General features: G+C 46.6%; 1 protein-coding gene across 1 annotated transcript in view; it reads right to left on the reverse strand.

Annotated features, from left to right (window-relative positions):
- The window catches only part of LOC121276783 (stabilizer of axonemal microtubules 2-like), a 31879-nt gene extending 25767 nt beyond the window's left edge, over window positions 1–6112 (reverse strand). Inside the window, exons 1-2 of the mRNA XM_041185328.1 lie at window positions 5966–6112; window positions 346–461 (exon numbers count right to left, since the gene is read on the reverse strand). Of these exons, the coding sequence (XP_041041262.1) occupies window positions 346–461; window positions 5966–6112 (263 nt within the window). The remainder of the gene's footprint in view (window positions 1–345; window positions 462–5965) is intronic.
- Between the last annotated feature and the right edge of the window lie 21610 nt (window positions 6113–27722).

The raw sequence follows: 27722 nt of genomic DNA on the forward strand, positions 1-27722 counted from the left end.
TTAGCTTGTCAAACATGAAGTGCTACCCACTACTGCATAGGGGCATTGTTTCGTTAATGATTTATTCCTGTCCTCTAAGGCTGTAATCCTAAGCACCTACGTCATATAGGAACATGGAAACAGAAGAAGGCCATTCAGCCCCTCATGCCTGTTCTGCCATTCAATGAGATTATGGCTGATCTATGACTTAATTCCATATATCAACCTTTGCCCCATGTTCCTTTGGCTAACAGGAATCTATAAATTTCAGATTTAAAATTAACAATCGATCTGGCATTAGTTGCCCTTTGCAGAAGGGAGTTTGCGTTAATATTGTCTGTATCTCATTATGAGATCCAGACTTACCTCATCATCCGGGGGTTGAGAACTACAACTCCCAGCATGCCTCGAGTTTCCGTGCATGCGTGGACCAGGAGCAGAATATCCATGAACTGTACAGTGCTTCGGAGTTCTCCTGGCACCTGTGCAGTGATCAAAAAACAGAAATAGCGCATAAACCCCAGTCATGCAACCTGGGAGCAGAGCGCCATTTCAGAGAAGATTCCCAGGCAGGAGACAGGGAGAGGCCCCAAAGGAAGAGGGGACAGAGAAATGTCCCAGTTAAGAAGAAAGAGCAGCAGAGAAAGAGGCTCCAAGCAGAAATATGGCTGTGGTTGGCAGACCTTAAATGGAGATGGCTTGACAGGAGCCCTGGTGAATGAAGGAGGCGGCAGAAGGTTGGTGATTCTGTGCTGTGGGCCATTGTGGGGGGAAGGTACCCTTTTGGAGCAGTAGTGTTCTGCTCAGCGCGGCTGAAGAGCTGAAGTTGTGCTTGTGAGTTGGTGCTGGAGTGCAGGCTCGGGGACCCAGGGGAACGGGGTGTAGGGAGACAAGATTGAAGCCCTGGGAGGTGGGCCGTTGTTGATGCCATGCAAGCTGGAGCAACTTATGGAGAGAATCCTAAGGGGAGATCTTTGAAGGTGAAGACTGAAATCTCTGATGAGAGAGTCAGCGTTCCCACAAGGTTGGTTGACTCACACTGTTGACCGACATCTGGCTGGGTTGCTGAGAATCCGTGGAATCTATCTTGGTCGCATATATTGTACAGTGTGGTGTGTTTGGCCACAGTTTGTCTGTTAATTCACATGAACCTCATATTAACCCTGAATGTTAGAGTATAAGATAGATATCGTGAATTGCTTTATCGTTCTGACCTTGTATATTAAAGTTTATTTTTGCTTGTTCAAACCCATGGAATCTTGTGGCGATGGTGCAGTGGTATTGTCACTGGCTAAGTTATCCAGAGACCCAGGGTAATGCTCTGGGGACCTCGGTTCGAATCCTGCCACAGGAGATGGTGAAATTTGAATTAAATAAAGACCTGGAATTAAAAGTCTAATGATGACCATGAAACATTGTTGATTGTCATAAAATAGCATCTGGTTCACTAATGTCCATTAGGGAAGGAAATCTGCCATCCTTACCTGGTCTGGCCTACATGTGACTCCAGACCCACAGCAATGTGGTTGACTCTTAACTGCCCTCTGAAATGGCCAAGCAAGCAGCTCAGTTGTATCAAACTGCTACAAAGCTTCAAAAAAGGAATGAAACTGGATGGACCACCCAGCGTCAGCCTAGGCACCAGAAATGACAATGGCGCAGCCCTGTCGACCCTGCAAAGTCCTCCTTCCTAACAGCTGGGGACTCGTGCCAAAATTGGGAGAGCTGTCTCACAGACTAGTCAAGCCACAGCCTGACATAGTCATCCTCACAGAATCATACCTTACAGATAATGTCCCAGAAACCACCATTGCCATCCCTGGGTATGTCCCGTCCCACTGGCAGGACAGACCCAGCAGATGTGGTGGCACAGTGCTATACAGTTGGGAGGGAGTTGCCTTGGGAGTCCTCATCATCAACTCCCGGCCACATGAAGTCTCATGGCATCAGGTCAAACATGGGCAAGGAAACCTCCTGCTGGTGACCACATACAGCCCTCCCTCAACTGATGAATCAGTGCTCCTCCATGTTGAACACCACTTGGAGGAAGCACTGAGGGTGGCAAGAGCACAGAATGTACTCTGGGTGGGGGACTTCAATGTCCATCACCAAGAGTGGCTCGGTAGCACCACTACTGACTGAGCTGGCTAAATCCTAAAGGACATAGCTGCTAGACTGGGTCTGCGGCAAGTAGTGAGGGAACCAACAAGAGGGAAAAACATACTTGACCTCATCCTCACCAACCTGCCTGCCGCAGATGCATCAGTCCATGACAGTATCAGTAGGAGTGACCATCACACAGTCATTGTGGAGACAATGTTCAAATTGGAGATACCCTCCATCATGTTGTGTGGCCCTACCACTGTGCCAAATGGGATAAATTTCAAACAGATCTATCAACTTAACTGGGTATTCATGAGGTGCTGTGGGCCATCAGAAGCGGCAGAATTGTACTCAAACACAATCTATAACCTCATGGCCTAGCATATCCCCCACTCTACCATTACTATCAGGCCAGGGGATCAACCCTGGTTCAATGAAGAGTACAGGAGGGCATGCCAGGACCAGCACCAGCCATACCTAAAAATGAAGTGTCAACTCGGTGAAGATATAACACAGGACTACTTGAGTGCCAAACAGCATAAGCAGTAAGTGATAGACAGAGTTAAGCAATTCCACAACCAATGGACCAGATCTAAGCTCTGCAGTCCTGCCACATCCAGTCATGAATTGTGGTGGACAATTAACTCACTGGAGGAGAAGGCTCCGCAAATATCCCCATCCTCAATGATGGAGGAACCCAGCACAGCAGTGCAAAAGAAAAGGCTGAAGCATTTGCTATATTCTTCAGCCAAAAGGCCAAGTGCATGATCCATCTCATGCCAGTCTTCAATTCACTCCACGTGATATCAAGAAATGGCTGAAGGCACTGGATACTGCAAAGGCAATGGTCCCTGACAATATTCCAGCAATAGTACTGAAGACTTTGCTCCAGAACTTGCCATGCCCCTAGCCATCTGTTCCAGTACAGCTACAACACTGGCATCTACTTGGCTATGTGGAAAATTGCCCAGGTACATCCTGTACACAAAAAGCAGGACAATCCAACCCAGCCAATTACTGCGCCATCAGTCTACTCTCGATCATCAGTAAAGTAATGGAAGGGGTCATCAACAGTGCTATCAAGCGGCATTTGCATAGCTATAACCTGCTCACAGACACCCAGTTTGGGTTCCGCCAGGGCAACTCAGCTCCTGACTTCATTACAACCCTGGTTCAAACATGGACAAAAGAGCTGAATTCCCAAGGTGAGGTGAGAGTAACTGCCCTTGACATCAAGGCAGCACTTGAGTGTGGTCTCAAGGAGCCCTAGCAAAACTGGTGTCAGTGGGAATCAGGGGAAAAACTCTCCACTGGTTGGAGTCATCCCAAGCACAAAGGAAGATGGTTGTGGTTGTTGGAGGTCAGTCATCTCAGCTCCAGGACATCACTGCAGGAGTTCCTCAGGATAGTGTCCTAGGCCCAAACATCTTCAGCTGCTTCATCAATGACCTTCCTTCCATCATAAGGTCAGAAGTGGGGATGCTCGCTGATGATTGCACAATGTTCAGCACCATTCGTGACTCCTCAGATACTGAAGCAGTCCATGTCCAAATGCAGCAAAACCTGGACAATATCCAGGCTTGGGCTGACAAGTGGCAAGTAATATTCGTGCCACACAAGCGTCAGGAAATGACCACCTCCAACAAGAGAGAACCTAACCATTGCCCCTTGACATCAGTAGTGGGGAAAATTCTAGAGTCCATTAAAGAAGATTTAATAGCTGAGCACATGGAAAACAGTGGCAGAATTGGACAGAGTCAGCATGGATTTATGAAAGGGAAATCATGCTTAACAAATCAACTGGAATTTTTTGAGGGTGATTTAGATGAGGGAATTAATTGTAATATCTCCAAATTTGCAGATGACACAAAGCTGGGTGGGAGGGTGAGCTGTGAGGAGGATGCAGAGATGCTTCAGTGTGATTTGGACAAGCTGAATGAGTGGGAAAATGCATGGCAGATGCAGTATAATGTGGATAAATATGAGGTTATCCATTTTGGTAGCAAAAACAGGAAGGCAGATTATTATCTGAATGGCTATAAATTGAGAGAGGGGAATGTGCAGCGAGACCTGGGTGTCCTTGTACATCAGTCGCTGAAGGTAAGCATGCAGGTGCAGCAGGCGGTAAAGAAGGCAAATGGTATGTTGGCCTTCATAGCCAGAGGATTTGAGTACAGGAGCAGGGATGTCTTGCTGCAATTGTACAGGGCCTTGGTGAGACCACACCTAGAATATTGTGTGCAGTTTTGGTCTCTTTATCTGAGAAAGGATGTACTTGCTATATAGGGAGTACAGCGAAGGTTTACCCGACTGATTCCTGGGATGGCGGGACTGACATATGAGGAGAGATTGAGTTGCTTAGGATTATATTTGCTGGAGTTCAGAAGAATGAGAGGGGATCTCATAGAAACCAAAAAATTCTTACAGGACTAGACAGGGTAGATGCAGGCAGGATGTTCCCGATGGTGGGGGAGTCCAGAACCAGGGGTCAATATGGGGTGGACCATTTAGGACCGAGATGAGGAGAAATTTCTTCACCCAGAGAGTGGTGAGCCTGTGGAATTCGTTACCACAGAAAATAGTTGAGACCAAAACATTGTATGCTTTCCAAAAGGAGTTAGATAAAAGCTCTTGGGGTGAAAAGGATCAAAGGGTATGGGGAGAAAGCGGGAGCAGGCTATTAAGTTGGATGATCAGCCATGATCATAATGAATGGTGGAGCAGGCTCGAAGGGCCGAATGGTCTACTCCTGCTCCTAGTTTCTATGTTCAATGGCATTATCATCACTAAATCACCCACTATCAACTTTCGTATTCATTTACGGGATGTGAGCTTCGCTGACTGGGCCAGCGTTTATTGCCCATCCCTAGTTGCTCTTGAGGAGGTGGTGATGAGCTGCCTTCTTGAACTGCTGCAATCCATGTGGTGCAGGTGCATCCACAGTGCTGTTAGGAAGGGAGTTCTAGGATTTGATTGTGAAGGAACAGCGATATATTTCCAAGTCAAGATGGTGAGTGGCTTGGAGGGGAACATCCAGGTGGTGGTATTCCCATCTACCTGCTGCCCTTGTCCTTCTAGGTGGCAGTGGTCCTGGGTTTGGAAGGCACTGTCTAAGAAGCCTTGGTGAGTTTCTGCATTGGTGGTGGAGGGAGTGAATGTTGGAGGTGATAGATGTGGTGCCAATAAATCTAGCTGCTTTGTCCTGGACAGTGTCAAGCTTCTTGAGTGTTGTGGGAGCTGCACTCATCCAGGGAAGTAGGGAGTATTCCATCACATTCCTGACTTGTGCCTTGTAGATGGTGGACAGGCTTTGGGGAGTCAGGAGGTGAGTTACTCGTCGCACGATTCTAAGCCTCTGACTTGCTTTTGTAGCCACAGTATTTATATGGCTAGTCCAGTTCAGTTTCAGGTCAATGGTAGCCCCCAGGATCTTGATGGTGGGGGATTCAGTGATGATAATGCCATTGAATGTAAAGGGGTGATGATTAGGTTCTCTCTTCTTGGAGATGGTCATTGTCTGGCACTTGTGAGGTGTGAATGTTACTTGACACTTGTCAGGCCTGGATATTGTCCAGGCCTTGCTGCATTTGGACATGGACTGCTTCAGTATTTGAGGAGTCGTGAATGGTGCTGAACATCGTGCAATCATCAGTGAACATCCCCACTTCTGACCTTATGATGGAAGGAAGGTCATTGATGAAGCAGCTGAAAATGGTTGGGCCGAGAACACCACCCTGAGGAACTCCTGCAGTGATGTCCTGGAGTTGAGATGACTGACCTCCAACAACTACAGTTTTGATAAGTGCATCTGAATACAACTCCTTTTCCATTTTATTAGCCCCATCTCTAAATTTTTAATGTGCTGTATTCCAGTATGAACTACCTTGTTTTTGTCTACATTAAAGTCACATATTGTGGCTGGATCCTTTTTACTAACATCATTATAAATACTGATATAAGCAATGGCATTAGATGTGCCAGCTGTAAGCCTTAAGCTTTGGCAGTAACTGAACTTCATGTTATTTTCCATTTACCTCCTCTGTTTTCCTAAAGGTGCTGATTTTCTCTGGGTTATGCTTCCACACACAGTTCTCTCCTGTACCTCACCACAAGCCACCATTCTTCATGTGTACACATAGGTAGTGAATGTCAGCAGAACCTTTGATGGTTCAGGGCACCAGAATCAAGCTTCATCCTCCCCTCGTCCTAAAACCACAGAGGAACGTGTTCCAAAGATATGGGACTTGTAACTGAATTGCCCTCCTCTTACACCATGAATAGTTGTAGATCCCTGCTTGCTGCTGTAGAAGAGATGTAAGCTGGCCCTAGTGCAGTTCAAGCCTAGTTAAAATGATTATACCCACTTGATGTGATGAAACTCTTTGTGAAACCACATTCAAGCTGCTTTGTTCCATTGAAAGAACACAGCTGGCTTGAGGCTGCTGGAGGCTTTGGGGAAATCAGATCACTGATAAATCTTTTCAACTTTGCTCAGCGGCTATTTGTGCACTTGGTGAGAGAGTGGGAGAATACCTTGTACATCACAATCATCAATTACTAAAGATACAGAGTAGGGCAAAGTATCATAATGCCGAATTGGGAAAGATGACTGGAAGAAAGGTTACAATTGGTGGAGTCTAGATATTGTGAGACTGAGAAAGCATGAAAAACAATGAAAGAAACTAAGGGGTTGGGGATAATCAGGGAAAAATAGTAATAGGTAGAAATATGGCAAAAAGAGAGAAAAATCAGAAGAGTAGCAGAAAATCCCCAAGAGGGGACAAAAATCTGCAAATTTGCATTGGTGCTATTGTGACTGGATGTTGACTTGAGGTGTGCCCTGACAGTGCCTGATCCAGTTTGATCACAGAACCTCAGCAGAACTGGACTTGCATGGAAGATAGCCCAGGTGCCGTAGGATTTTATATGGCTCCGCTTCACACTCATGCACTAGATCTTCAGCTACCTAAAATACTCACCTTTCAAAACAACTGGCTAAATGTTTTCACTTGATTACCTTCAAAGATGCTAATATACTTAACTATTAACCAATGCTATTAAGTGTTGTCTCAGGATAACAGCAAACTAATGATAAACTGGATTGAATGTGTCCTGACAGGATGGTGACAACTGTATCATTGTACATTCATAGAACAATCTTTTACAATAGGACTGATTTCTGGAACCTGCAGCATTTCATATTATGCAAATAATGTTATTGCAAAAATTGAGCAGTATCCAGACAATGAAAACTCTATTTCAGCTTGGTTGAAGTTGATCGAATGATTAGATATGGTCAATGTCATTAGATAAATGGAAATGACAGACTTCAGCAAGAATGCAATAAACCTACAGGGTTAAAATGTACCCAAAGCATGGAAAAGTCATGGAATCATACAAGATTACAGCACAGAAAAAGGCCATTCTGCCCATTATCTTTCAAAGAGCAATTCAGTTAATCCCAGCTTCCACTCTTTACCCTTATTCTTACCATTTGTTCTTCTTCCAAATATTTGTCCAATTTACTTTTGAATATTGAATCTGCCTCCACCACCCTATCAGGAAGTGCATTCCAAATCATCACTGGTTACGTAAAAATGTTTTTCCTTATGTCACCTCTAGTTCTCTTGCCAATCACCTTAAATGAGTGTCCTCTGGTATTGATCCTTTAGCCACTGGAAACAGTTTATTTACTCTATATAAACCCTTCCTAATTTTGAATGCCACAATCAAATCTCCTCTTAACCTTCTCAGTTGTAAGGAGAACAGCCCCAGCTTCTCCAGTCTACTTATGTAACTGTAATCCCTTATCACTGGTACAATTCTATAAAATCTCTTCTGTCTCCCTCTCCAAATCCCTTACATCATTCCCAAAATGGGGTGCCCAGAATTGGACATAATACTCTAACAGGGGGTAAACCAGTGTTTATATCAGTTTAACATAACTTCATGGCTTTTGCACTTAATGCCTCTGTTTATAAATTCCAGGATGCCATATGCTTTAACTAATTGCCCTGATAACCTGTGCTACTACCTTCAATGATTTGTGCTTCAAGATCATACCATTTAGCATATCCCTCCTCATTCGTCCTATTAAAGTGCATTGCCACACACTTTTCTACATTGAATTTCATTTGCTATGTGTTCACCTATTCCATCAGCCTGTCTATGCCCTCTTGGAGTGTATTACTCTATCTTCCTCTGTTTTCTTTCTACAAATTTCAAAATTGTGAACTGTGCTCTCAGATGATAATATATATCAAAAACAACAGTGATCCTAGTACTAAACCTTAGGGGAACATCACTGTATATCTCCCTCCAATCTGCAGCCATTCACCATAAATCTGTTTTCTGTCCCTTAGCCAATTTTGTATCCTTGCTACCACCACCCCTTTTATTCCATGGGCTTTAACTTTGCTGGCAAGCTGATTATGTGGCCCTTTATCAAACACCTTTCGGAAGTCCAAATATGCCTCATCAAACAGATCACCCTCATCAACCTTTTCATCGAAAAACTCAAATCCAGTCAATTGAAATGAAAGCAAAATACTGTGGATGCTGGAAATCTGAAATAAGAACAAAAAATGCTGGAAAAACTCAGCAGGTCTGGCAGCATCTTCGGAGAGAGAAACAGAGTTAACTTTTCGAGTCTGTATGACTCTTCTTCAGAGCTAACGAGAAGTAGAAATGTGATGGATTTTATACTGTTTAAGAAGGGGTGGAGCAGGTGAAGCAAGATAGAAGGTCAGGGATGGGTGGGAGCTGAGGAGAGATGGACAAAGGTGTCATGGACACAAGACAAAGGGAGTGTTAATGGTAGTGTTAAAGACTAAAGAGGGTGTTGATAGAGGCATAAAGGTAAGATAGCAGAAGGTGTTAAAAGCAGAACAAGGGTCAAGGCTCTGTGAAAGCAAAACATGGAAACAAGTTACAGATGGCCCAGGGGTGGTGAGGGTGCGGTTGGGGGGGGGGGGGGGGGGGGTGGTTGCAGTTGGTGAAAAGGGATTAAAAAATGAACAAATAAATAAAAACAAATAAATAAAATAATAATTATAATAAATAAGAATAAAAACGAAAATAATTTAAAAATTGGATTAAGAAAGGAGTAGAAATGGAGGAGAGAATTCATAGTCTGAAGCTGTTGAACTCAATGTTAAGTCCTGAAGGCTGTAAATTGCCTATTCGGAAGATGAGGTGCTGTTCCTCCAGTTTGCGTTGAGCTTCACTGGAACATTGCAGCAGGCCAAGGACGGACATGTGGGCATGAGAGCAGAGTGAAGTGTTGAAATGGCAAGCGACAGGGAGGTCTGGATCTTGCTTGAAGACTGAGTGAAGGTGTTCTGCGTTTAGACTCCCCAGTGTAGAGGAGACCCCGTTGGGACAGTGAATGAAGTAGGCCAAATTGAAGGAGGTGCAAGTGAAGCACTGCTTCATCTGAAAGGAGTGTTTGGACCTTGGACAATGAGGAGGGAGGAGGTAAAGGGGCAGGTAATGCACCTTCTGCAATTTGCATGGGAAAGTGCCGTGGGAAAGGGATGAGAAGTGATGGAGGAGTAGACCAGGGTGTCACAGAGGTAATGGTCCCCATAGAATGCTGACGGTGGGGGTGAGGGGAAGATGTGTTTGGTGGTGGGATAATACTAGAGTTGGTGGAAATGGCGGAGGATAATCCTTTAAACGTGGAAGCTGATGGGGTGAAAAGTGAGGACAAGGGGGGCCCTATCATGGTTCTGGGAGGGAGAAGATGGTGTGAGGGCGGAGGCATGAGAGGTGGGTCAGACATGGGTCAGAGAGCCCTGTCAACCACATTGGGTGGGGTACCTTGGTTAAGGATGAAGGAAGGCAATCACAGAAGGTGTAACACCTGCCCCTTTACCTCCTCACCGTCCAAGGACCCAAACACTTCTTTCAGGTAAAGCAGCGCTTCACTGGTACCTCCTTCAATTTGGTCTACTGCATTCACTGCTCTCAATGGGGTCTCCTCTACATTGGAGAGATCACACACAGACTGGGTGACCACTTTGTGGAACACCTTCACTCAGTCTGCAGGCATGACCCAGACCTTCCTGTCATAGAGTCATAGAGGTCTACAGCACAGAAAAAGATCCTTCAGCCCATTGAGTCTGTGCCAGTCAAACAAGTACATATCTATTGTAGTCCCATTTTCCAGCACTAGGCCCATAGCATTGTATGCCATGACAATGCAAGTGCACATCCAAATACTTCTTAAATGTTATGAGGGTTTCTGCCTCTACCAACCTTTCAGGCAGTGAGTCCCAGATTCCCACCAACCTCTGGGTAAAAAAAATCTTCCTCACATCCTCTCTAAACCTCCTGCCCCTTACTTTAAATCTATGCCCCCTGGTTATTGATCCCTCCACTAAGGGGAAAAGTTCCTTCCTGTCTACCCTATCTATGCCCCTCATAATTCTATACACCTCAATCATGTCCCCCCTCAATCTCCTCTGCTCCAAGGAAAATAACCCCAGTCTATTCAATCTCTCCTCATAACTAAAACTCTCCAGCCCAGGCAACATCCTGGTAAATCTCCTCTGCACTCTGTCTAGTGTAATCACATCCTTCCTATAATGCGGATTCCAGAACCACACACAGTACTCTAGCTGTGACCTAACCAGCATTTTATACAGTTCCAGCATAACCTCCCCACTCTTATATTCTATGCCTCGGCTAATAAAGGCAAGTATCCCATAAGCCTTCTTAACCACCTTATTTTCCTGCCCCGCTACCTTAAGGGATCGGTGGACATGCACACCAAGGTCCCTCTGATCCTCGGTACTTCCCAGGGTCCTACCATTCATCATGCATTCCCATGCCTTGTTTGTCCTGCCCAAGTGCATCACCTCACACTTATCTGGATTAAATACCATTTGCCATTTACCAACCCATCTATATCCTCCTCACTATTTACCACCCTGCCAATTTTCATGTCATCCATTTGCCATTTCAACACACCATCCTGCTCTGAACCTGGAAAAATTTATCAATTTTGCTTCCAATTTCCACCCCTCTATCACCTTCACATGGTCCATCTCCGACACTTCCCTTCCCTTCCTTGACCTCTCTGTCTCCAGTTCTGGTGATAGACTGTCCACCAATATTCATTACAAGCCCACCGACTCCCACAGCAACCTCAATACAGCTCCTCACACCCTGCTTCCTGTAAGGACTCCATCCCATTCTTTCAGTTCCTTCACCTCCGTCGCATCTGTTCAGATGATGCCACTTTCCAAAACAGCACTTCCGACATGTCTTTCTTCTTCCTTAACCGAGGGCTCCCCCCGCAGTGGTTGACAGGGCCCTCAACCATGTCCGGCCCATCTCCCACGCCTCTGCCCTCAAAATTTCCTCTCCCTCGCAGAACCATGATAGGGTCCCCCTTGACCTCACTTTCCACCCCACCAGCTTCTGCATTCAAGGAACCATTCTCTGCCATTTCCGTGAACTCCAGCATGATGCCACCACCAAACACATCTTCCCTTCATTCCCCCGTCAGCATTCCGTAGGGACTGTTCCCCTTTCCTTCCACTCCTCCATTACCCTCAACTCCTCATCCTCTTCCCACGGCACCTTCCCATGCAATCACAGAAGGTGCAACAGCTGCCACTTTACCTCTTCCCTCCTCACTGTCCAAGGGCCCAAACTCTTTTCAGGTGAAGCAACGCTTCAATTGCACTTCCCTCAATTTAGTCTACTGTATTTGCTGCTCCCAACGTGGTCTCCTCGACATTGGAGAGACCAAACACAGACTGGGCGACCACTTTGCGGAACATTTTTGTTCAGTCCACAAGCATGACCCAGACCTCCCTGCCGCTTGCCATTTCAACTCACCACCCTGCTCTCATGCCCACATGTCTGTCCTTGGCCTTCTACAATGTTCCAGTGAAGCTCAACGCAAACTGGAGGAACAGCACCTCGTCTTCCGACTAGGCACTTTACAGCCATCCAGACTTAACATTGAGTTCAACAACTTCAGATCATGAACTCTCTCCTCCAACTCTATTCCTTCTTAAATCCAGTTTGTTTATGTATTTCAATTTTAATTTTAATGCTCATATATTTTCATTTATATTTTTTATTTATTTTTATTTATTCATTTTTTAAATCCTTTTTCCCCAACCCCCCGCCCCCACAAGGGGCACCTGTCACTTGTTTCTATGTTGTGCTTTCACAGAACGCTGGCCCTTGTTTTGCCATTTCCCCCTTGTAGACATGTGTCTAGACAGTACCCAAACCATCTCATTACAGGCCATCCATTGCTCCATTATATTTCAACCTGTCAACTTTAACTGCAATTTACCCAGATCAAATCCCTCTTAAACACACTGAAATTAATCCTTCCCTGGTTAAGTATTTTTAGTCTTGTCCTTCTCCATAATTAATCTAAACCTTTTGATACTATGAACACTATTCCCAAGATGCTGCCTGACCATGTCATTCTCATCTTGACCCACCTCATTCCCCAGGATTAGATGAAACAATACCTTTTTCCCTGTTGGACAGGAAACAAACCTATCAAGGAAGTTGTACTGAATATGCTTCAGAAATTCTTCCCCTTCTCTATAAATTCTTCCCCTCTCTTCTCTCAAAAGAATCACTGCCCCATTCAACAATCAAGTAGGTTAATCCTCCAATTATCATGACTGTATCATTCATACACCTCTCTGCAATTTGCTTGCAAACTTGCCTCTCTGATTCTTAACAGTGTTTGGTTGCCTAGAAAATATACCAAATAGAGTATTAACTGGTGTATTTTATGAGGGTACTTGTTACTTTCACAGTTGCAGGAAAGGCTACATTCACCATGAATCTGTTTCAAGCTTCTGACAAGAAACGCTTGTTTTGACAAGCCAGCAGTTTCTAAATCGGAGCCAAAATATTCACCGAGGAGGGTTCATGTTCTTCCTCCTGGCTTAGGAAAAATAAAATTCAAAATGGGCCACGTTGACTGGTTTTCATCCTGGATCATGTCTAAACATTCTGGGCATGAAAATGAATGCCAATGAGTTTCAGGAAGAAATAAGTTTAACAGAAAACCTGGTTCATGCATTATACACTCATGCAGGTTTCTTGAAGTTTGCAGGTTAATCTTAGCCAGCAATGCTGATTGGCATTTCTCTGACAGACAGAATAAGTTACATTTCAGGCTTCAATAATCATGTGACCACTAGGGAAAGATATTGCAGTTAAGTTAAAGTGGAAAAGTCCAAATGTAGGTTACACCCTTATTGACACCTTTATTCAACAAGACAAAAATGGCACAGGACAACCACTTTGTGAATCTACAAAATACTGAAGGGATATTATTGCTTTTGCAAACAACTATAAGTTAGATCTCATCCTGGTGCCAGGTGTCAGCTTTCAGCAAACATAGCTCTGCATACTCTTTAAATCGCTATTTTTTAGAGAAATTTACAACTACAAGGAATACTTCAGCATCAGTAAAACTACATATCCCACGATTGTCACTATGCTATCATTCATGTACCATTGAGCCATTTTCTGAGAATCTGCTCTCTAATCCTCTTTCCACTATTTGGTGGCCTAGCAAATACCCAAAGTTGAGTAATAACTGGTGTATTTTATGAAGGTAATTGCCTAGTGCAGGAATTGCTGGATTTGGTCCAAGAGAATGAAATGGGTCAAGTGGAGAATGTCACAGTGGGGGAGTATCTTGGGAATAGTGATCATAATAACATAAGATTTCGCAGTATACCAAGAACTCATCAGAATAATGTCTCAACTTTACTTCAGCCAATGCAAGTAATTAAAGGATATCAATCAAAAAAAATCAATTAAACTTCAGAGATTGATGGTTAATGCAGGGAGATTGGGTGGGGTAGGTGGACAAGTAGATAGGTAAGGTTAGAGGACTCTTGCTAACCCAGTTAGTTACAGTCACTTAGAGATGAGAGCAGAATAAATGTATGCACAGGCCAAGCCTTGAGACTTGTGAAGTTACAGATTATTCAAAATGTAGATCTTTCCATTGCTGATTCTTCCTTTTCTTTTCAGGCCCTGCCAGATCTTTAGCAAATCGTGAGTCCCGAAACCTTAATACAGTTCTTAATATTTTGTCTTAAATCCGAATACATTTGGGGCAGAATTTTCAGGTTGCCGGGCGGGCACGATCGGTGAGCCCGAGATCGGCCGGGAAACGGCCGCTGCCCGCAATCGGCACACGGCTGCGATTTCAGGCTGGGGAAATAATTAAAGCCCGCCCAGTGTGGAACGCAGCTCCCCAGTGGTAGGGAAGGGGCAGGCCCGGGGTGGGGGCCTGTTGCCTGCCAGGTCCAATGGCGACCTGGTAGCTGGTTTAAAAACCGCACCGGTTGCCCCTTGAAGGCTGCCATGGACAAATCTTACTTTTGCATTTTCAACAGTAAAGTTATTGAATCAAGTACTGCTGGAGATGCCAGGCGGGGCGGGGGATGGTGGGTGGCGGGGGGGGGGGCACTCGACCCCCCACTTTTCTAATGAGTGCCTCGTGGTCCTCCTGGAGGAGGCGGCTGCCAGTAGGGACGCCCTTGTCCCCAGAGTTGGGAGGAGGAGGCCACCACACCTCACAGTGATGGCATGGGAGGAGGTGGCAGTGCTGGTGAGCAGCCATGACGTGGTGTGGTGTGCCTGGGTGCAGGGCGGGAAGAGGTTCAATGACCTGCTGTGCTCAGGAAGGGTGAGTACCTTGTTGGCATGGGTCAGTGTGGTTAAGGGCTGGTCATGCTCCCCGTGGAGCTCAGGGGTGTTAGTCTGATTGCCAACTGTCAATGACGCCAGAGTTGGCCAAGGGGGTGAGCCCTGGCTGCTTGGACTGAGTGCCTTGTGGCTCAAGGGCCACGACTCGGATGTGCCTTGTGAGGTGTTCCTCAGCTGGGTTTGGCCAGGTTGCAACGGTGCTGCAGGTAGAGAGTGGACGAATCAATGCTCCTCTGTCCTTTCAGGAAATGATGAGCCATAACCAATTGGAGATGTCACGGACAGGCAGAGGCTCCACCCAACCTGCTGCTGGTCACCAGGTTCGAGCAGGACACCCTTGAGCTGGAGAGCAGGCATGCTCCACATACAACCAGGCGTGGAGAGGCTGAGGTGTCAGACGAAGGTAAGAGCGCAGAGGTGAGTGTTTCAAATAGTGCAAACATTCCTGTGTAGCCTCTTCATTGATGGGAGCCTCAAACCTGGACTCCGCATTGATCATTGAAAGACGATGGCACCGTAATGCAGATCAATTGTCTCACCAGGATGCCTGGCATGCACAGCGACAGTGTGATGACTTTAACTAATGACAGGTCCTTGTTCTCCCTTAGATTCACCAGCAGGCAGGACCCAGAATCCTGATGCCTGAGTATCGCCGGGCTTCAGCTGCACCCGCTCTCTGAAGCAGGCACCAGCGCAGATACCAGCACCTCAGTGGGTGTTAGATCATCAGCTACATTGTCAGTGCACGTTGGTGAGGGCACTTCACACTCGCTTGAGGTGCAAGCGGAGACAGAGTGTGCCCAGGGCCCTGGCAGTCAGAGGACATCTGGAGACCAGGACGATGCTGGGTCAAAGGCTGATGATGAGTCTCTGGATTCGTCCATTAGGCGGCAGATGCTGGATGTCCAGCGAGATGCTCGGGAGGATCTGCTGGATATCCGTGAGGGTCTGCGTGAGGGTCTCTATTCTGGAGGAGTCCATGTGGAGCGTGAGCACTGTGTTGACCCTCATGGCCGAGCGCACTGCCTCCTCCATTGAGGGAGTGGTGACTCTCATGGAGATGCAGCTCCAGGGACAGACTCAGGGATTTCTGGGGTTGTGCTCGGACCTGCAGCCCTTACACAGGCAATGACCTCAGGTGGTCAGTGCCAGTGTGGGAGATGGATGAGGCACCCAGTATCCCAGCTAGGTACCCGTCCATCAATGGTGAGCAGGGAGGTCCAGAGTGACATCACATTGGTGCATGAGCTGCCTGTCGTCTCTGTGGGCTCCTCTCAGGGCGCTCTGGATGATGGCAGCAGCTCCTCCACCCCTCTGCCAGTGACCGTGTCATCTGATGAGGCTGCGGCAGCAGGGGAGATGCCAGTCATGGAACTGGCCGCTCCCTCCCAGGTGGGGTCAGCACAGGTTCCACTGGCCAGAGACCGACTACCAAGGTCATCAAGACCAACAAGACAGCAGAGTCAGCAGGCTGTCTCCAATGCCGCTGCTAGCGAAGGGAGGGGTGGTGGTGCACCAAGATGTAGCACTCGGAAGCATAAGTTAAAGGCACCATGAGCACAAGAGGGATTGTTCACAAGTAATCTTCTGTACAGTTATGTTTGGTTTATATGTCAGTTGGTGTGGATATCAACACCAGTAATGGTCATGTCAATGTGATTTCAATGTGACAATGCTTCACCTTTCCTTTCTGGTGCAGGTTACACCAGTATGTAATGCTGGACGTTGGTGGCTGGAAACTTTATTTTACAGGCACTGAGTGGACTTTGGGTACAAATGAAAGAATCCGGGATGGAGGCGGCAGCCTTGGCAAGAAGTGGAAGCAGATCTTTAGCAACCGAGCTGAAGGAGCGTTGGATCAAGGTATCCCTGGTGCCCCTGCCACCCTGGAGGTTACCGAGGTCTGTCTCCACACTCTCAGCATTCTCCTTACCGTGCTCCTCTTCTGACTCTCCACTGGATTCATCCTCTGTGGCCTGTGGAGCTGCTTCAAGATCCTCTTCCTCCAGTGGGTCCCCCCTTGCCAGTGCCAGATTGTGGAGAGTGCAGCATGCAACCACGATCAGTGACACCCGCTCTGGGGGCTATTGTAGTGCTCCCCCTGAACGGTCCAGGCATCAGAAGTGCATCTACAGGAGACCTATGGTCCTCTCTATCACCGCCCTTGTGGAAGGCACGACTCCTATTGTAACGCTGCTCTGCCTCTGTTCTTGGGTGGTGGAGAGGCATCATGAGCCACCTCTTCAGTGGATAGCCCTTGTCACCCAGCAGCCATCCATCCAGTTGGGCTGGAGCACTGAACAGCCTCAGCACCTGGGAGTGTCTCAGGGTGTAAGCGTCATGAGAGCTGCCAGGGTACCTTGCCCAGACTTGCAGAATCTGCATCCTATGGTCACGGTCTGCACATGGAGTGGAATCACTTCCTGTTGACGAAGGCACCGGGCTCACCCTCTGGTGCCTTGATGGCCACATGTGTACAGTCGATTGCACCCTGCACCTGGGGGAACCCAGCAATCGCTGCAAAGCCTCGCTCAGCCTGGCTGGCCTCGTCCGTACAGAAATGAATAAAGGTCAGTACCTGCCTGATCAGAGCTTCTGTCACCAGCTTGACACAACTGTGGACAGCTGCTTGGGACACTCCACACAGATCCCCCAGTGACCCCTGGAAAGAGCCGGAGGTATAGAAGTTGAGGCCACTGTGATCTTCAGAGCCACTGGCATGGGGTGTCCACCCACAGTCGGAGCTGATCTCAGGCCCAGCCATCTGACAAATGGAGGTCACTGTCTCCCTTGAGAGGCGGAGCCTCCTTCAGCATTGTACCTCAGACATATTGAGGTAGCTGCATCGCCGCCTGTAAACCCTGGCAGCAGGATAGTGGCGTCATCTGCGGCCCCTTCTACCTTGGGCTTCCTGCTGGCCCTGCACCCCTTGTGCCTGCGCCTCTCCTCCCACAGGTCCCTCCCCTGGAAGCTGCATTGGGACTCCTGGCCTCCTCTCCCTTCTGCCCCTCTCTTCCTCCTCAGAGGAGGTGTCTCCAGCGGAGACCACAATCCCCAATACCAGGGTAAGGGAAGGTTGTCTGATACCTGGAAGGGCCCACATGATCTGAATCCTCCGGGGGCCCTGGAGACACCAATAGGCCTGAGATGAAGCCTGGAAATGCTAAGAATGAAGCTCAGAACAGAGATGAAGCTGCCAAGTTTCACTAAGCAACCAGCTGCAAACTATCTCCAAAACTCCTCACTACTCACACTGGCAATGCTGCTGACCCTTTTTATCCTGCCCTTGGATGAGGTTTTGCAAATTGTTGGCTGCCCGCCTGCCCGTTTTTGCCTGTGCGACGAGCACGAAATCACACGGGCAGAGTAAAATTGTGGTCCTTTGCTTTTCAATTGCCTTAACTGGCCTCATAATTGATGGCATGTGTGGCTCTGACACCTGTGCTCGCACGCTGACCGAAACATGGCGCGAGCACGGGATGATGTCGGGACGCTCGCCTGACGTCATCTTGCGCGATTTCACATTGGGTTGGGCACACACCTGCCCAATCAGCGTAAAGTTCTGCCCTTGGATATAAGATGCATATAGCCTAAAATCCCAGTTAGCTGCTATCATCATATCCACTTATACCCAGTTTTACTAATTCATTTTCAATACTGCACAGGCTCTGTGGGATTCATAACATTTTCCAGCCCTTACAATGCAGTCAATTGGGGTGCAACTGTTTGCAAACATTGATCTTAACCTCAAAATGCAGAACTAGATAATTAGTGGATATTTGGAACTTTGGTCCCATATTAAACACACACAAATAAGCCTCCCTTTAACATAACACACTTACATTTACACACACCATGTATACTAGAATATGAAAAGGACAGTTCTGAAAGGGAGGAGGTACTGGAAAGGTTGGATATGCCAAGACTTGCATTCCAGGTTGCTAAAGAAAATAGGGGTGGAGATAGAGGAAGGTCTCATCTTAATACCTATCTTCCCAAGATATGGGGGTGGTACCCATATTGTAGAGTGGCAAATGTTCAAGAAAGGTTCAAGAAAAGACAATCCCGGCAACTACAGGCCCATCAGTTTAACATCAGCGATGGGTAAGGTTCTGGAAAGAATAATCTGGGAAAAAAATCAACAGGCATTTAGAGGGGTTTGGGTTAGTTAAGGAAAACCAGCGCAGGTTTGTAAAACGTAGGTTATGCTTGACTAACAAATGTGATTGACTTTTCAATGCCCTCTGATATGGCCTAGCAAGCCATTCAGTTCAAGGGCAATTAGAGATGGGCAATAAATGCTGGCCTAGTCAACAATGCCCACACCCCGTGAGCAAATAAAACAAATTGAATTTTTTGATGAACTAAGAGAAGGTTGTTGAAGGGAATGCGGCGGATGTTATCCATATGGATTTTAATAAAGTATTTTATGAGGTAGCACATAAAAGGCTGATTAACAAAATTGAGCCTTATGGAATAGGAGGGTCAGTGGCCAATTGGTTAGGAAGAATTGGTTTAAGGGCAAAGAGCAGTGAGTCTTGGTAGGCAGTTGTTGTTTAGGTTGGAGGGTGGTAGACAATGGTGTTCCCTAAGGGTCAGTGTTAAGACCAGTGCTTTTCTTACTATATATAAATGACTTGGATATTTCATTTTCTCTCACATTTGAAATAGAAATTTTATTCTGCTTAATAAAACCTCCTTTGGGGTGGGATCAAATTACAGAGTCTGTGCATTGCTGCACAACAAGCAGGACCAAAAACACTATTGATCAATCCTTACCATAGTAACAGAATTACTTCACCCAGAGATAGCTTAAATAGAACAGCAACTAAGTGTTTTTCGCTTGGACCCAGCATCCGCACAAGCAATTGTATTCCTAATGCAATTAATACACAGGACAGAATTTTTCACTCAGCATGCAGACACTCTCGAGTGTAAAATAGCGCGTGATGACTTCCAGTAAGGGTCCCAATGTCATTGCACATTCGGGTGATATTTCGCCTGGCGGGCGTGAGCGGGTGCCAGAGTTGTGCCCGTCATTAATTAAGAGGCCATTAAAAAGTCAACTGACGTCAATTTTTCATTACCTGTGCGATTTCATGCTCATTGCACAGGCAAAACGGGCAGGTGGGCAGCCGACAGTTTCAAAAACCTCAGGGTGTGTTAGAAATGGTCAGCAACATTGCCAGTGTAAGTACTGAGGAGTTTGGTAGATAATTTGCTGCTGGTGACTTATTGATACTTGGCAGCTTCAACTCTGTTCTGAGCTCCCAGAGCGGGTGTCACTGATAGTGGTCACATGCTGCGCTCTCCACAATCTGGCACTGGCAAAGGAGGGACCCACTGGAGGAAGAGGATCTTGACGCAGCCGCACGGAATACAGGTGATGAATCCAGTAGTGAGTCAGAAGACGAACACGGGAGGAGAATGCTGAGGGTGTGGAGGCAGACCTCGGTAACCTCCAGGGAGGCAGGGACACCAGGGACGCCTTGATCCAACGTTCCTTCAGCTCGGCTGCCAAAGATCAGCTTCCACCACATGCCAGGGCTGCTGCCTCCATCCCGGATTCTGAAATGACCCTTTCATTTACACCCAAAGTCCACTCAGTGCTTGTACAATAGAATTTCAAGTCACCCATGTCCAGCATTACATACTGACGTAGCCTGCTCCATGTTTAAAAAACAGTGAAGCATACTCAGGCCATTACAACAAAAGAACATATACCTCATGTTGACAGTCAAAAACAGTTAGCAGTCTTCTCCGGTCTTAAAGCCCAAACCAGTTAAAATAAACAAAACATTGCACAATATCTTGTGCTCATGGTGCCTTAAGCTTACGTTTCCGGGTGTTACGTCTTGGTGCTCCCCCCTCACTGGCACTCGTATTGGAGACACTCCAGTCCAACAAGAAAGGAGGCACTGCTAGACCTAGTTCTTGGGAATGAGGTGGGCTAAGTAGACCAAGTGGGAGAACATTTAGAGGACAGTGATCATTGTACCATAAGGTTTAGGATGACGTTGAAAAACGACAATGTAAATCCAGAGTGAGAATCAACTGGCGGAGAGCGGACTTCAATGGGGCAAGAACAGAGCTGGTCTGGATAGACTGGAACCAAAGGCTGGCAGGAAAAACAGCTGCTGAACAATGGGTGACTTTCAAAGAGGAGATGATTTGGACACAGTCAAGGTATGTTCCCTCAAAAGGGAAGTGTAGGACAAACAAATCCAGAGCTCTCTGGATGACAAAGGAGATAGAAATTAAGTTAAAGAAGAAAATGTGTGCTTACAACAGGTGTCAGGTAACAAATACAACTGAGAACGGAATACAGAAGGTTCAGAAGGGATGTGAAAAAGAAAATAAGAGAAGCAAAGAGGGATTATGAAAAAAGACTGGCAGCCAACAGGAAAGGAAATCCCAAAGTATTCTATAAGCACATCAATAGTCAAAGGGTAGTAAAAGGAGGAGTTGGGCCTATTAGGGACCAGAAAGGGGATTTACACAAAGGCAAGAGACCTGGCTGAGGTTTGAAATGAATGCTTTGCATCTGTCTTTACCTATGAGGCAGATGCTGTCCAGGCCATGGTGACAGAGGAGGAAACTCAGTCACTAGGAGGGTTTAAAATTGATAAGGAGAAGGTATTGGATAAACTGTCGGTACTTAAAGTTGATAAGGCACCAGGACCGGAGGAGATGCATCCAAGAATATTGAAGGAAGTGAGAGTGGAAACTGCAGAGTCGCTGGCAATAATCTGTCAATGTTCCCTGGATTTGCAGGAGGTGCAAGAGGACTGGAGAATTTCAAACATTACAGCCTTGTTCAAAAAAGGTTATAAAGATCTGCCCTGTAATTACAGACCAGTCAATTTAACTTTGGTGGTGGGGAAACTTCTAGAAACAATTATTCGGGATAGAATTAATAGTCAGATGGAAAAATGTGGATTGATTCGGAAGCATGGATTTGTTAAAGGAAAATTGTGTCTAACTAACTTGCTGGAGTTTTTTGAAGAGGTAACAGATGGTTGATGAGGGCAAGGCTGTTGATGTAGTGTATATGGACTTCCAAAAGGCGTTCGATACAGTGCCAAGCAACGGACTTGTGAGAATAGCATTGGTCATGGAATAAAAGGGACAGTAGCAACATGGATCCAAAATTGGCTGAGGGATAGGAAACAGAGCAATGGTTAATGGGTATTTTTCGGGCTGGAAGAAGGTTTGCAATAGAGTTCCCCATGGGTTGGTATTGGGGCCCTTTCCTGATATATGTAAATGATCTAGGTCTTGATGTACAGGGGACAATTTCAAAGTTTGCGGACGACACAAAGCTTGGGAGAATTGTAAACTGTGAGGAGGACAAAGTAGAACTTCCAAAGGACATTGACACATTGGTGGAGTGGGCAGATAGGTGGCAGGTGAAGTTCAATGTGGAGAAGTGTGAGGTGATGCATTTTGGTATAAGAACATGGAGAGACAGTATAAAATAAAGGATACTATTCTAAAAGCTGTGCAGGAGCAGAGAGACCTGGGTATATATATACATAAGTCATTATAGGTGGCAGGACAGGTAGAGCTGTTTCTAAAGTATACAGTATTACAGGCTTCATTAATAGGGGCATGGAGTACAAGAGCAGCAAGGTTCTGATGAACTTATATAAGGCAATGGTTAGGCCTCAGCTGGAATATTGTTTGCCGTTCTGGGTGCCACACTATAGGAAGGTTGTGAAGGCATTGGAGAGAGTGCAGAAGAGGATTACGAGAATGGTTCCAGGGATGAGACAGTTATGAGGAAAGATTGGAGAAGGTGGTCATGTTTTCCTTGGAGAGGAGAAGGCTAAAAGGAGACTTGATAGAAGGTTTCAAAATAATGAGGGATCTGGACAGAGTAGATGGAGAGAAACTGTTCCCACTCATAAACAGATCAAGAACCAGGGGGTACAGTTTTCAAGTGTTTGCAAAAGAAGCAAATGCGAGGTGAGAAAAAACTTTTTCACACAGCGAGTGGTTACGGTTTAGAATGTCTGGAAGTGTAGCAGAGGCAGGTTCAATTGAGACATTCAAGAGGGAATTGGATGATTATCTAAATGTGCAGGGTTATGGGGTAAAGGCAGGAGATTGACACTAAGTTAAAATGCTCAGAGAGCTGGTGCAGACAGATGGGTCGAATGGCCTCCTTCTATACTGTGACAATTCTGTGATTCTGTGCTGACTCTGCTGTCCTGTTGGCTTTGATGACCTTGGCAGTCATCCTCTGGCCAGTGGAGCCTGTGCTGGCCCTACATGGGAGGGACCAGCCAGTGCCACAACTGGCATCTCCCCGGTCACCGCAGCCTCATCAGATACTACGATCACTGGCAGAGGGGAGGAGGAATTGCTGCTCATCCAGAGCACCCTGAGAGGAGCCCACAGATGACAAGAGGCTCATGCACCAATGTCAGGTCACTCTGGACCTCCCTGCTCACCATTGATGGACGGGTACCTAGCTGGGATACTGGGCATCTCATCCATCTCCCACACTGGCACTGACCACCTGAGGTCATTGCCTGTGTGAGGGCTGCAGGTCTGAGTTCAACCCCAGGAACCTCTGATTCTGTCCCTGGAGTTGCCTCTCCATGAGAGTCACCACTCCCTCAAAGGAGGATGCAGTGCGCTCGGCCACGAGGGTTAACGCAGTGCTCACGCTCCACATGGACTTTTCCAGAACAGAACCCATGGCACGAAGACCCTCACAGATCTTCACCAGATCCTCCCGCACATGTCACTGGACATCCAGCATCTGCCGCCTAATGGACGACTCCAGAGGCTCATCATCTGCCTTCCTGGTTCCCAGCAGACCTCCGAATGCCAGCACCCTGGGCACTCTCTGCCTCCGCCTGCACCTCAAGCGAGGGTGAAGTGCCCTCACCAATGTGCACCTATTGCTGCCGAAAATCTAATGCCCACCGAGGTGCTGGTATCTGTGCTGGTGCCTGCTTCAGAGAGCGGGTGTGTTGCTGGTGCAACTGAAGCCTGGTGATCCTCCTGCTTCAGGGGTGGGTCTTCAGGGTGCAGGGAGTGTGTGCATGGTGGCAAATCTAAGGGAGAACATGAACATGTCATTAGTTAAAGTCATCACACTGTCGGTGTGCATGCCAGGCACCCTGGTGAGACAATGGAGATCTGTATCGCGGTGCCATCATCTTTCAATAATCAATGGGAACTCCAGTTTTGAGGCTCCCATCCATGAAGAGGCTACACAGGAATATTTGCACCATCCAAAACTCTCACCTCTGTGCACTGCACATCTGACACCCCAGCCTCTCCAAGCCTGGTTAAACGAGGTGCCTCTCCAGCTCAAGGCATCCTGCTCATATCTGGTTATGATTAGGATTAGGAGGTTAGCGGAGGCTCCGTGATCTCTCTATGTTGTTGTGAGCTGTCTTCTCCTGAAAGGACAGAGCAACATTGATTTGTCCACCCTGTACCTGCAGCACCATTGCAGCCTGGCCAAACCCAGCTGAGGAACACCTCACAGGGCACATCCGAGTCGTGGCCCTTGAGCCACAAGGCACTCAGTCCAAGCAGCCAGGGCTCACCCCCTTGGCCAACTCTGGCGCCATTGACAGTTGGCACTCAGACTCTAACATCCCTGAGCTCCACGGGGGACACGACCAGCCCTGAACACTTCACCACATTGACTCATGCCAACACGGTACTCACCCTTCTTGAGCACAGCAGGTCATTGAACCTCTTCAGGCCCTGCACCAAGTCATGGCTGCTCACCAGCACTGTCACCTCCTCCCATGCCCTCACTGTGAGGTGTGGTGGCCTCCTCCTCCCATCTCTGGGGACAAGGGCGTCCCTGCTGGCAGCCGCCTCCTCCAGGAGGACCACGAGGCACTCATGTGGAAACTGGGGAGCCGAGTGCCCGCCCAACCTGCTGTCCCGCCCGGCATCTCCAGCCACATTGGAATGCAAAGTTTTTAATCTCCTGCTGACAACACTGAAGATGTTTTCCGCACCGGCAGCTTTCCAGCGCCTGACTGTGTCGGTCTTAAACCGGCCACCAGGTCCGATGACATGGTGACAGACCCCTGCCCACCCCCTTCCTGACCATTGGGGAGCCGCTGTTCATGCTCGGTGGGCCTTAATTGGCCCAGCGTGAAATCGCGAGTGGTGGGCCGATGGCGGGCAGTGGGTCGATGGTGGGCAGTGGGCCGATGGTGGGGGGTGGGCGGTGGGCAGTGGGCAGTGGGCCGATGGCGGGCGGTGGGCCGATGGTGGGGGGTGGGCCGATGGTGGGGGGTGGGCGGTGGGCAGTGGGCCGATGGCGGGCGGTGGGCCGATGGTGGGCAGTGGGCAGTGGACCAATGGCGGGCAGTGGGCCATGGGCAGTGGGCTGTGTCCTGGTCACTCTCCGGCTCATCGATTGTGTCTGCAGAATTCAAAATTCTGCCCATGGAGTTTAGCAAATTATAAACTGATAATGTGCAGGTTTATTCATAGTTTTGTCTGACTGTAAATTCCCTTCAGCAAAGCAAAGCTCCCAAACCACAATTCCAGTCTGTTAAGGCAATGGAAAAATCCATTTTCAGTAACACAGAATCGGTCTCACTACAGATCCTCAGAAGTCAATCCAACCTCTGGCAGTAACTCCAAAAAGTTCCTAACCCTTGTGTGAATTGGAAAAACCTGACATGGAAACTATAAGAATCATCACTATTCCCAAAGTGGTGGAGATCTGGTTCCTCTGTCAAACATTTGTTACATTCCTCAATTCTGCATCTCCAAAAAAGTAATCAGATCCAGCACCAGATAAAAGGCAAAAGTTAAAAAACACATTGAGGCTTCAGCGGCAATCAAAACTTTAAATATAAACAGAAAATGCTGGAAATTCTCAGCAGGTCAAGCAGCATCTGCAGAGAGAACCAGAGTTAATGTTTCAGGTTGGTGACCTTTCATCACAATGAAAATAGACTGCCATTAACACAAAATGCACTATGCTTTGATCATAAACAAGAATCTCTTTGTTTTCTTGTTGCCTCCCCCCCTCCCCGCCCCCTCCCCCCCCCCCCCCATCTCCCCCCAACCTCCCCCCCAGATTGGTGTCTGGTTACACATCCTTGGAATGGGCTGTGGCTCCAATGGGGCAACAGGAAAATGGGCTGAATGGCCTTCTTTACACTGATCATTTAAACTGAACCAGAAAAGAACATCTTATCCAACATACAAGGGAACAGCTGGGGTGGTAAGAGCAGGACAGGGAGGAATAAAATGTACAACAGCCAGCAGGAGACAGCAGCAACTCCAGTATTCAGCCATCAGAAGCAGTGTTACATAATATAGACAGCTGCAGATTAATTTTCAATACTTTGTGTATGAATTGTGGTTCCCAGATTATTGTAACTGAAAAAAAGCTTTTAGCCCATTCTGTGAAAGCCATAATTGTAACATTCGAGACTGGGAGATAAAACCCAATTGATTCATCTTTACCACTGGAACATTCCAAAGACATTCAAAGAATGTTTTACAACCAAAGGAAGACAGCATAAAGAGATCCAGTCTGAGGGACTTCACTTCACCTGCTGTCGCACACACATAAAGGATTTTCATGATACACCGACCATTTTACCAGCAGGGTTAGGCTTAGAGTTAGATTTAGTCTATTCATTATTCTTTTATTGCATTGCATTAATTCAGTCACATTTTATCAGAAATTATATTTCAGGCATTAAATAGCCTCAACAGTCCAAAAGATTAGGTACATTCTCAAATGATACTTAATAATTGCCCCTATATACCACACAATTACCTATCTTCCCCCAACACCACCCCACTGCCAACACGTTTTATTAAAACCAAGCAAACATGTCTAAAGGGTCCAATAAATGAATTTTGAATTCTGAGAAACAATAATTGCTGTTTTTATCTAGAATAGTACAAGTATGAACATTATTGTTATTTTAACAATTGAACGCATGGAAGGAAAGTGAATATTGATAGTGATTGAATTAAATAGAAACTCAGGATGGTGATCTGAGCAGTTTGTTTTGGGTAATGTCAGATACTATGTGATACAATGTGCTCCTTTCATTTGGACAAAGGGAGGAAAGCAGGTGATTAAATAAAATTGTGAAGCCACATTACGGGTAGATACAAACAGAAAATGATCAAAATACTCAGCAGGTCTGACAACATCAATGAAGAGAGAAAAAGGATTAACATTTCAGGCTGCAATCCTTTATCAGGACTGGAAGGAGTTAGAGATGTAATAGGTTTTAAGTGACATAGAGCAGGAAAGAGGGAGAAGAGGAAAGAACAAAAGGACAGGTCTGTGAGAGGGTGGAAAGCAGGAGTGATGGTCAAAAGGGACAATGATGCAAGGAAGAGGGTGGTAATGGGGCATGTAAAGAAAAAATGGGTCTAGAGGAGTTTTAAATGGGGATAACAGTAACATTCCCAAAACTGTTCAAATAAATGGGGCAGATATTACAGTCTGAAATTGTGGAACTCAATGTTGAGTCACACAAGCTGTAAAGTGCCTCATGAGTGCTGTTCCTCCAACTTCCTGCTGTGTTTAATCATTCTGTGATTTTATCCATACCTAATTTTACACAGAACATCCCTACACCCCTCTAACACCTCTCCCTCCCCTTCATACACACAATGCTGAATGAAACAGAATATAAATCAAATGTCTACTTATATTTCATTCTCATGGAATAGCCTTTCATTGCATTAAAATTCATTAAGTAAATATGGTACACCTAATTTAATTAAAATGATTTATAATAATGTGATGTATGGGTGGTCCTATTGTGCACTTTCAAAGTTCTCTCATTACGTGCATCCATGTAGCTCTGGTGAAGGAGCTAAACCCCCACAGGGAATGCGGATATGGCGATTAGTGTTTCCATCTCTCTCTATCAGGCAAAGTGTTTTGCACAAAGGTA

Source organism: Carcharodon carcharias, chromosome 4 (genome assembly GCF_017639515.1).
Source record: "Carcharodon carcharias isolate sCarCar2 chromosome 4, sCarCar2.pri, whole genome shotgun sequence".
Classification (NCBI taxonomy): domain Eukaryota; kingdom Metazoa; phylum Chordata; class Chondrichthyes; order Lamniformes; family Lamnidae; genus Carcharodon; species Carcharodon carcharias.